This window comes from Borostomias antarcticus (assembly GCF_949987555.1).
Source record: "Borostomias antarcticus genome assembly, chromosome: 1".
NCBI classification, from domain to species: domain Eukaryota; kingdom Metazoa; phylum Chordata; class Actinopteri; order Stomiiformes; family Stomiidae; genus Borostomias; species Borostomias antarcticus.
In genome coordinates, this window is record NC_140234.1 from 24,544,485 (window position 1) to 24,556,517 (window position 12,033).

General features: G+C 42.2%; 1 protein-coding gene and 1 pseudogene across 2 annotated transcripts; one reads left to right on the forward strand and one right to left on the reverse strand.

The window, feature by feature from the left end:
• Positions 1–5,156: 5,156 nt before the first annotated feature.
• On the reverse strand, positions 5,157–5,960 carry LOC311320224 (cholesterol 25-hydroxylase-like protein; the record flags this gene model as incomplete). Its single annotated transcript, XM_084451934.1, has 1 exon — positions 5,157–5,960. One exon carries the CDS (start codon positions 5,958–5,960, stop codon positions 5,157–5,159), a length of 804 nt encoding a protein of 267 aa, XP_084308060.1.
• A 4,853-nt stretch (positions 5,961–10,813) lies between these two features.
• Positions 10,814–12,006, forward strand: LOC311320316 (interferon-induced protein with tetratricopeptide repeats 5-like; annotated as a pseudogene). Its single transcript has one exon. The product of its transcript is annotated as an interferon-induced protein with tetratricopeptide repeats 5-like (transcript).
• Positions 12,007–12,033: the final 27 nt, after the last annotated feature.

Below are 12,033 nucleotides of genomic sequence, written 5' to 3' on the forward strand. Positions count from 1 at the left end.
GGTATTTAAAATCCTAACCAATTTTGAAATCGGGTTACATCACGCACATAAGGAGAATCTTAACAGATATTCTTTTTGCGCATCTCATACGAGCACATGCAGCAAGATTTGACAATAATGGCTCATCACACACTACAGGATCTTATCGTGCCTGAGGGAGCAACGAACCACTGGTCTCGCAGTCTCACTTGTAAAGTCGGGACATAATAATCTTAAATATCAAACATGTTTGATATTATCGGGGCCGCCTCGATGGGTCTGCGAGCCGATCGGGAGGTATAAGATCTGTAAACCCCTCACATTACAAGATAATCTGGACCGATCATCGGCCCCGACCAACGTTCCAGACCAGATTTCTCCTCTGATTGTCGGGAGGGGTGAATCAGGGATAAATCGGCCCAAAAATCCTGTAGTCTGAGCCCAGCATAAGCGGAAGCAGGTAAAGAAAACCACCATGGGACCTTAAATCAGAAAAAATCTGAACAGTAGTGAACGGTATGAGAAAGAATATTTCTTGATCCCGATTGAATTGTGCCATGGCCATCACAAATGATGTTTGTCAGTTTAAAACATACATTTTACTAATCTTGGTTAACTCGCAAGCTAGCTAATATTAGCTAGATGACATTACACTCGTTTAACACTCACCAAAACCTTGTAAAGCCGATCTCACATGCCAGCGCTTACAGAACTGACTAACTCTCCTTTCACATAACTGCAGCTCTCAACATGGCCAGACTAATATTGATTTTCATCTCTTTTAATAATTTTAAACTCACTCTGGAATAACTGCTTTACAGTATTACAACAAACTGTGACTTCCTTGACTTGCAAAATTATCTACTAATTTAAATTGACTGTGATGGTCATCGAACAATTCAAACGGGATCAAGAAATTATTTGTTTATTGCCATTGACTACCGTACATATTTTTTCCGAATTAAGGTCCCATGGGACGGCTCTTCCTGCTTCCGTTTAGGCACACTTTTGTTCAATGATTACAGATCAGGATTGGTGACATAAACCCATTCAATAACTCTCGTCATTATTATGGGAGCTATAACATGAGGGAATGTACAGTAGGACATAAAATAAACTGATTATAAGGACTATACTGTATATTGGAACATTTAGACTGAATTTGATTATTGAAAATAATATTATTCAATAAGAAGAGTGCAGGAGTGCTGGGAAGTTCAGACAGGTGTGATGAAAGAGCTATTTGGTCGGGAACACAAACTGATCTAGAGTCTACCCACGTGTATAGCGGCATATATCAATAAAGGCTTTTTAGCTTTTTGCCAGTTACTTTTTTTGAAGAGAGAATATTATGATATGAAATGTTTACTTTTTGGGGGGAAGCTGTAGGCTAAACATTGAATACAGTTTAAGTTAATCCTACATTATCATCCGCTTGCTGTTTTTTGCGTGACTCCTGTTATTCTTCTACAAATTATTATTAACTATAGTATCCACTAAGATACTATATAGATCAAACTCATACATCACCTATTTGATTGTTATAATGTGAAGTGAACACAGCGTTACAGTGTATCCCTATTCCTATCGTTTTTACAAAATCCTCCGGATCTGCCTGTTACACTAGAACGCATTCGAACAGGTTTGAGCTTCGTTTTGGCTGTGGTTGTGTAATTGCTAGGCGCAAACGTACGTATTTTCCAGGTCTAGCAGTCTGTCAATTCTATCAGTTTTATCCTCATCTACATATCCCATCTAATCATGGATGACTGTGTCCTTGATATACAGTAAGCAGTGCAATTAAAGAACATTCAAGTAAGTTGTACAGACTCAGTTGTTGTCTATTGTAGTAGAAAAGTCAATACAACAATAAAACAATAAAATGAATGAATGAGTTCAGCAGCTGGACTATTTGACGATAACTTGTTCTCAAGTAGATTGCATACCGTGGGCCATGTTTGAAAAATTTGCACTAGCCTTTTTCCGAAGCCGGTCAGCAGGCACACGAGAACGTCTGTTGTTGTGGCTGATGTTAGCTGCTGCTAGTTGTTGTGAGCTCATGAGCTAACTGGCTATCCTGCTCTTATTGTGCTGGATTAGCATTGGAAGCATTGACACTGATGTGTCCAGGCGACAAGACCTATCTTAATTTATCAGACATTATTTCATGTCATTTCAATTCACAGCTATTTCAGTGGCATGACTAGTCCTGAACAGAAACAAGCCAGCCACGCACATAAGCCAGGCTGGACCTGGCCTGGTTAGGCCATGTCTCTCTCAGTCATTAAATTCCTTAGACTATAAGCAATCCATGGGCTGGACTTATTTTGGTCTGTGAACTTATTGTAATGATTCTGACCTACTAAGTGGGATTTACCGTTATACTGCCATAACAGAGGGCTTTCCGATAAAACAATATTTACAACAGGAAGGTGAAGCGCTGCACAATGAATAGAGCTTATCATGCACCATCAGCTCCTAACAATAGGCGGCAACTTAACTGGGCTGTGTGTTTGTGTGTGTGTGCGTGTGTGTACAGAATGTACTGTATATGTCTGTGTGTCCCAAAGGATTTGCTTGGAGGGAAATTCTCTGATTACTTCTGGGAAACACTCCATTGTCAGAGACACTGCCAGAGAATTGACTTCAAAATACTGATGCTCATCTATAAATCAATAATGATTTAGGGTCAAAATACGCAGCTGAACTACTTGCAATATGATCCCTCAGACCCCTTAGGTCATCTGTTAGCCTACATCATCTGGGACATATACTGTAACTGTTTCCAGACACATCACAAAACAAAACATGGAGAAGCAGCATTTAGCTAATATGCAACAAATAGAATACATTATCAGAGGATTTGAAACTAGCTCCAGCACTGAATACTTTTAAATCAAGACTATAAACGTTTATGCTTTCTGCTAAGCAAACCTTATACTTTTACTTTTGCTGAACTGTAAACCTTGCACTAAAATACACGTTGTGTAAAAATACACGTTGATTTTATCATTTCATTCTTTAAATGTCTTTTTATGCATTTTTAAATACTGTTTCATTGTATCTGAAAACTAAAAAATGAATGCAGGTGAATGGCCGGCCATGTTTGACCAGCTTGTGGACCTGCCCCGTGATTCGGATCTGCTCCAAAATGTAATGGGTTCTAAGTTGACCAATGCTACATCCCTCCACTGACTTTCATGAAAATCGGTCAGGTAGTTGTTGTGTAATCCTGGTCCAAACAATGAATGGTGGTGAATGGCCCGCCCTGTGATCCCCTCCAAAATGTAATGGGTTCTAAGTTGGCCCATGCTTCACCCTTCCACTGAGTTTCATCAAAATAGGTGCTTTAGTTTTTGCGTAATCCTGCTAACAGATGTACATATGGACGGACAGACGGACGGACGGCACCGAAAACATTACCTCTCGCCCTGCACTGTTGCTGGGGTGGAGGTAATATATACACTAAGTGTTTCTTCTTGACTGGTTGGTCACCCTGATGAAGCCTGTGTGCTTCAATGTGTGGATGCGTTTGGATTTTTTCTATGCATTAGCCATTCAATAAAGGCTTTTTACTTTTCCACAACAAGAGTACCTTGGTCAGCATCCTTTTTCCTGAAACTTTTGTTGAAAATATTTTATGTATCAATACAGTATATCAGACATAGAGTATGCACTGACATATTATGTACTATATCTACTATTATCTATAACATATTATCTATTATCTACTGTATTACCCCTCCAGAGGTCAAGGTCAGGGATCAGGAAACCACTTCCTGCTTCTCGATGGGTCACCTGATGCTTCCCAAAACTCTCTCCCTGGTCAAGGCCAGGGATCAGGAAACCACGTCCTGCTTCTCGATGGGTCACCTGATGCTTCCCAAAACTCTTTCCCTGATTGGAGGAGCACTGATAAGAGAATGTTTTGATTGGAAAGGCTGGAATCAATAAATATTGTCTATAGTCAGGATATAGACTGTAGACTAAAAACCCTTTGTTGTTGCAGATCTTGATATTTTTTGCATGCATTTTCCTGACAGGCTAGTGACTGGAGGGCTTGTGAGTTGGGATTGAAACCATTGCAGCAGATGAGGGTATGGGTGTGGTGCTGAGGCTTTCATCTCTACTCTAAACCGGATATCATAGTTTACAGTAGCTGTGAGTAACGGGAAAGTTCCTGTCAATGACCACAGAGCCTAAACCCAACACATGACTACTAGAGACTCCAGGGAGAGATGGGGGTTTCCTAACCCAGAGCAGAAAGGACAGATGGACACATAAAGAGCACAGTCCTTTCATTCATTTTACATAATTATTAATCGAAAAAATCTCAGGGATGTATCGGTAATGGACAATAGGCATTGTCTAAATAAAAATGTAAACATGTCAGATAGAACTAATTAACATATATGTGCACTCGCATCAAGTGAACATTATTGTAGATTGATGCACATGAGCCACACAAACACTTCTGATATAAGTTGTATTTATTTCCAGGTCAATACTTTTCAGTAATGCAGCAGTCTAGAATAGCTGTTGTTGCTTCTGTACATGTCCTGTTGCACTTAGGGGTCAGATGAATCACTTTTACAATTCTAGTGCAAAAACATTCACTAACCACATCACATTCAAAGTCTTTATCATTCATAATATTTAAAATTTCAGTCATATTTAGCTTATATGTACAGTCAAATAACTCAAAAAAGCCGTTAATGCGACCTGTTTGTCGACATTGTGCTGGTTTTGTTCATACATTCAACATCTTTTCCTTCATTCCCAAGACATCAAAATAAAAACATAATATATAAAATATATATAAAAAATAATAAATAACAATTCTGATTTAAAACATGGATAAACATCCAACATCTATCATGATGATAGTGTTACATACACATACAGTCTTTTAATGTAAAATATATTAATATAATATTCATACTTTTCAGCCGTGCATGAGTTCAGTCACACTTATTTTGCAGGCTACCAGACAGACCCTGTACATGTAGGTCCCAGTTAGAATCAGTTAGAATGCTTGGTCATCTTTAGGCAGCTGTACCTGAGTTCCATCGTGATATACTTCAGTCAGGATGGTTCAGTCAGAATACTCAGTCAGGATTCTTCTGGAATAGAGTTCCTTCAGGCAAGCTTGTCCATTATGTTCTCTCCTCTGAGTATCAGTTCATCCAGAAAGCTTGTTCCTCAGTCCCCCCTCTCTCTTTCCCCTCAGAGTGCTTATGCAGCGTCCCAAACAGGAGGTCCCAGTGCGTGAAGTAGGGCGCGTAGTTGGACCTGAACTTGAGGTGGTGCAGGTCGTGGTGAGGAGCTCCGCCGTAGAATCCGTAAGGCACCAGCCTGTGCGTGGCCCAGGGCAGGTCGTAGCCACAATGGTCCTCCACCGACAGCCAGATGTTGAGGACGTAGAAGAGCATCTCCGTCAGCGGGTGGCAGCCCAGCAGAAGGGGGTTGATGGAGGCAAAGAAGCCCAGAGAGAGGGTCTCCCAGGCCCCGGAGTACTGGGTGGTGAGGGCCGACGTGGAGGTGTGCGTGTGGTGCACCTTGTGGAAGGTGCGGTAGAGCCAGGGCACGCGATGGTGCAGCAGGTGCCAGAGGAAGTACTGCAGGTCGAAGAGCAGCAGGCAGGCAAGGAGGTCCCAGACCAGACGCAGGGTCCCTGGAGCCTGGGCGGGCAGGCTGTCGGTGCTCCAGTACCAGTGGAGCACCGTCAGTGGGAAGATGTAGACCAAGTGATTGTAGAGGGAGAAGCCCAGGCATTGACACATGGTAGTCCAGGAGACGTGGCTGCTAGCCTGGATCTTGTAGCGCCGTACCCAGGCCAGGTGAGGGGACAGCAGGTCCAGCAGGATGAAGGGCAGGCTGAAGCAGAGGTAGACGCAGAAGGAGAAGAGGACGGGGAAAAAAGCTGAGCTGAGCAGAGCTGAGTGCTCCCGAACGAGGTCCCATAGGCTCTGTAGAAGCATGGTATTCTGTCTTGTGTGTGTGGGCGTGTCCGAGTGTGAGAGCGAGAGAGCGTGTGTGAGCGCAACACTGGTATGAGCCATCTCATGCACATGCACATTGTCTCCCCACTTTTTATAGCCTTTTGTGTGCAGGAAAAAAAACTCTGGTACCTGCCGCATGCCCTTATTAAGGCTTCCTGTTTCCTGCCACTGGGAGCAGCAGATCCCTGTTAACACTGATATACTATTTCCTCAATATACCCACGTGCAACCATTCATAACCAGACATGCAGTATCCATTTATCTATGCTATTATATATATATATATATATATATTATATATATATATATTATAGTGAAGAGGGAAACTATTGGATTAGGCTACTGATTGAAGTTGCCGGTTGAAGTTGTTGATTCATAACCATAATGTGATGATACATAAGCTGGCGCCAGTGAAAATATAGCCTAAGCAACATCATGTTACTGTCAGGCTTTGGGGATCTATGCCAATGCCTTTTATCTTCACGCCGTTCTTTCTCATGTTGTTTACGGGTACACATCGCCACCTAGTGTTCAATGTAATGAATTGCTAATAATATCTTCACTTTTGAATTCGGTTGTCGACAGCACAGAGTCGATGCTTTATTTAGCCTACGTTGACATAACACTTCATGAACTAATCGTGAGAGGGCGCCGTTAATAGTCTATTTCGTACGCCTACCAAACGATGTAATTTGGCACGAGTTGAAATTTGCAATTGGTCACAGTCCCCAAGGCTTATTAGGTGGGCTAGCTTTTAGAAGCTAGCCCAACTTGTGATATTCCCACTATTTCTTTCTTTCTTTCTTTATTCTAGTTCTCCCCAGTTTTTGTCTCCTTAACTACTTCTTCATACTTTGTGCTAGAAACTTCATTCAAACTTTAAAATGTTCACGATGTTTAGCTCTTTAATGGATCCATTCAGATTTTTTATAGTTTTTATAGTTTTTTAGAAATGTAACTTTTAATAGTAATTTTTGTGCCATTGAAACTGCTGGTGGAATGTTCAGTATCATTATGTTTTTAGAGTGGTGGCAGCTGTTTCTTTGAAAATATTCACACATTTTGTAAACTGCTGGCACTCCTACAGTTTTGAAAGCTCACACACATATTATACACCAAACCGTTCACACAACTGTGATGATTCGTACAATGTAAGTATCTAAGCTGTGTGACTTACAGTTTCTGAGGTATGACGTTTGTTTGGCAACTGCGCTCTCCATTGAAACGTATGGTGCTGCACTCTAACTTTTGAGCTGCTAATTTTGCATTTTTACTCTTTTTATAACTTGTTGCTATCCCTACAGTTTTAACAGCTCACACACATAATGTAAGTATCTAAGCTGTGTGACAAAGTTTTCGCTGTATGACGATTTGTTCGGCAACTGCGCTCCCCATTGAAACGTATGGTGCCGCACAACTTTTGAGCTGCTACGTTTGCATTTTTACCCTTTTTCTAACTTTTCGCCATGGCTACAGTTTTTAAGCTACACATATGTTCAGCAAGTTCCCAGGATTCGTATGGTGTCAATATCTAAGCTGTAACATTTATACTTTTTGAGAGAGAGCTGTCTGAATCCGGCATGCCTTTACATTGAAGTGAATGAAGGGCTGCTCAGAGTGTCAGTTGGGATTTGAATTTGGGAACACGAGCAGGATCTCTTAAAGGTACGGGCACACTTTTATGACTACAGTGGTAGCATCACACCACAGACCACACACCTCCCCTGAGTGTGGTAGAGACACACGGTCTTCACTGATGAAGGCAGGTGGGTGGCCCGGAGAGGGGTACACTATGACAAGCCATTTTAACATTTATTAAGTAGACTGGATATTCGTTTCTGATATCTCCAACATAATTTTGCCTAGTCAAAACTCTAATTCAGGATATCTTTAATTATGTTTTGACTAGGCAAAACTCTAATTTTAGATATCTGCAACGTCATTTCGCCTAGTAGATTCAAACTACTTTTGCCATTCATGTGTATGGGGTACGTCATTACAGATATCTACAATTCAGTTGCGGATATCCACAATGTGAATTGCGGATATCTATAACTGAATTATCACTAGGTGTAATTCCAGTTTCAGATATCTACAATGTCATTTTAAGATATCTTAAATTAAGTTTAAGATATCTTGAATTAAGTTGTAGATATCTTGAATTGTAATTATGACTAGTCAGAATTAAATTGTAGATATCTGAAACACATAGCCTATGTTGCCTAGTCGAATATTTTGAGGTGGTTGCAGTTGTCTATAGCAACACATTTAGCCTACTGAGTAGCCTAGGGGAGAGCGGGGCATGTTGGAACATTTTTTGCCTTAAAGGTGAATGCTCGTTTTTGACAACCTGGACCTTATTTACGGCATATTATAAGACGTTTCACTCACCGAGATAACTTTGGTGTAATTTGGAGGCATGCTGTGCGCATGCGTGCTGGAGCAAGTGGGGAAGCTATTTCGTTTCTAAAGACGTTTCTAAAGATCATATTACAGAGGCATGTGAAAAACCACAACAAGCCCTCGCTCTATGTAAGCACAACTAGCGATTAATAAAGACAGATTGATGAAAACAACTGTTTCGCGGCAGAAAATAGATTTTTTAGAAGCTGCATTCTCAGTGCCCCGTCCGCCGCCATTACATGGATATACTCGCGCTGGATTTTGAATTTCTTCTACAGGCCTCCAAATTACACCAAAGTTATCTCGGTGAGTCAAACGTCTTATAATATGCAGTAAATAAGGTCCAGGTTGTCAAAAACGAGCATTCTCCTTTAAGCTTATTTATTTAAAAATTATTTCGTTTTTATTATGAATTTTGCTATACATGTATACCTATATCTGTTGGCTACAAAAGGACATCAAAACGAGGTTTCCAGCACTAACCAGTTTCTTACAGTTTTGCCAAAAGTGGTGGATGTGAAAACGGTCCAACGTGCCTCATGGGTGAGGCGCGTTGGACCACATAGTGGGCGCATTGTACATTGCCTTAAAAACCCATGCAAATAACATTATCTTCTTACAACTTTATGTTATGTGCTACATACATGTTTCTTTCACTACCTGCATGCATTATTTATACTGTTAGGTATTTATTATGTATAGGCCTAATAATGTCATGTTGTATACGATATTTGCTCCTATATTTAGTATTTATTTTATCATAAGCCTATGTATATAGTTGTATTTATTATGTCTGTATATAGCTTGTATTTATTTATTGTATTATAGGCTAATGTATAGATTGTTGGGTGATGATTTCTATGAATATCTAACTCATAAATTGACAATTATCTCCTGAATTAGGCTACCTGACTTGGGCTTAACCCATGAAACATGGCAGATGCTGTCAGTAGGTAGTCCCTCTCTCCTGACCCTTACTGAACACTTGACCATGGCGAGAGTAGCTAACATCAGGGAGCCGTGTGCTGCCTGCCTCTTGCATGTCCCTTAAGTAGTGTAACAGGGAGACGTGACTGATGGAGGAGCTTTTAGCTGCACCATGTACAGACAATCCTCGCTCCACTTCTCTGACTGCCAGCTCAAGCACCTCTCTAGCCACTTCTGTCGGTCTTACGTTGCCTATTTCTCATACTGTGAATAAAAGTAAAGAAAAATGGCTAGTAATGCATGATCATTGAATGTGGGCCGCGTTGGACCACAGTGGTCCAAAGTGCCCCACCTACCAGAGGCTAGCTATCTGGCTAGCTGTCACTCAGTGCTATGTAGCACGAAACATGAAAATTATAGCTCTTATAGCCACTAAAACATTGATTAAAATGATATATGTTTGGATTCTGTGACATGTATACACAAGGTATAAATAAAAAAACACTAGCGTAAAAAAAAAAAACTTTCATGGGGTAAAAATAGATGATCACCAGGAAAATGTTTACAGATTTTCAAATACTCCTGCCGACTTCAGGAGAGGTTGACGTGACGTAGAGAGATGTGTTCACCAAAATATGTTTGTGTAGCTACAACAGATCACCTCAAAAGCCCTGCGGTCCGACGTGCCCCGCGGTCCAACGCGCCCCGCTCTCCCCTACTATTTTTGCATATTAACTAGCTAAGATAGGTAGTTAAGATAGCTAGTTAGTGTTAACGAGTGCTAATAACGTTCACTATCTGCAGTTTTACCAAAAACCGACCGCCGTCGTCGTCACAGCAGCCCTTTATATAGCCTGTGCTCTAGACCAAAAAGTTCAACTTCTTTCAACTGCAAAAAGAACCTAGAGCTCGAATACAAGACAGCTCTCGCGGTAGAGCTCATTGGCCATTGAAAACAGCACCAGCTCTAAAATACACACGCGCCCTAGTCACAAATTAATAATTGGATTACCACTATTTTTCATAAATATAGGGACATTAAGCTTAAGTACAGTGAATCACAACATCCTAGCTTTTTTCTACTTTGAGTTATGTGTGTTACTGACCTGCGTTAGTCTTGACTTCGCTCTCCCTTGGATAAATCATTTATCCAAGCTTTTCTTCATACTCGAAGTTACTAAGAGTGCTTGCACTCATTTACAGCTTTGCTAAATAATTACATATCATTAATCAACATCAAGAAACAATATTACATTAACAAGACTAGAACAAATAGGGAAAAAATAATCAATTAACAATTCAAAAACAATTTTAAAACAGCAGTCAAATCATCATGATTTGGCTGAATACGTGCTAAATTTTACTGTAGGCATAAGAGCAGACTCAGTTACATGAGGATACCACCTAAATAGCATGACCTGTATTTGTAATTTATAACATCATCATCATTCATAACATATTTTGCTTTTCTGTGTTTCAGTGTCTCTGTAAAAGAAGCAGATATGGAAGCCAGCCTGAATGCTCTCCTGTGTCATTTCACCTGGGGCATTGACAAGGCTGACATTGTAGACCTGAAAGGCATCTCTGAAAAACTTCTGGACCGCATCAAATTCTGCCATGCCCGTTGCCACCCCATATACTTCAACACACTGGCGTTCCTTAGCCACCTAGAGGGAGACAGCGCTGTTGCGCTGGGGTTTCTCTACAAGGCAGAGAAGGTGCTGAGAAAGAGGAAGGATGATACTGAGCTGCAGGCTCTGGAGGGGGCGCCAGAGAGTGAGTCCTTCAATGTGGGCTATGCAGTGGTGGTCTACCGGCTGCAAGAAATGGAGAAGGACAGGAAACCAGGGGGAAGGAAGAAAACCGGGGAGGCCATCGGACAGCTGAGGAAGGCCCTGGAGCTGGAGCCTGACAATGCAGAGGTTATGGTCCTCCTGGCCTTGAAGCTGCAGAGCCATAGCACGGGCCCACAGGAGCGAATTAAGCTGGTGAAGCAGGCCCTGAGCCTTGCCCCGGATGTGCCCCAGGTCACCCGCAAGGTGGCCAAGTTCTTCAAGATGGAAGGCTCCGTCGAGCAGTCCCTGGAGGTGCTGCGGAGGCCCTGGAGCTCGCCCCCACCTCCTCCTTCCTGCACCACCAGGTAGGCCTCTGCCACTGGAAGCAGCTGATTCAGATGAAGAAGCAAGAGAGTCCAGGGGGACGGAAGGCCAAGGTGAAGGCCAAGGCAGACGAGTGCATCCTTCACTTCTCCCGAGCTGTAGAGCTGAAGCCCTCCAACATCTACGCCAGCGTGAAGCTGGCTGAGGCCTACGGAGAGGGCCGGCAGAAGGAGAAGGCCACCGAGATCTTCCTCTCCCTTGAAAAGGACCAGAGCCTGAGGGAGGCGGACAGGCAGCACGTCCTCTGCTCCTACGGTCTCTTCCTGTTCTACAGGAAGATCGAAGGTCCAGCTGTCGCTCAGCTGAAAGCAGCCTATCAGATCCCGGTTCAGGGAGTTGAACAGGAGAGGGCGGGTAAGAAGCTGAGGGACCAAGCGGATTGGTGGGGTCAGCAGAAACCGCGAGACGCCCAAGACATCCTGACCTTCCTCGCTGACCAGGACAAACTGGAAAGGGAGAGGAAGACGAGAGAGAAGAAGGCTGGAAAGGTTGATGGCCTGCCTGGTGCCTTTGGTAAAAGACTGAATCTCAAGTGATGAGAGGTCAAGCCCATATACAGGGGT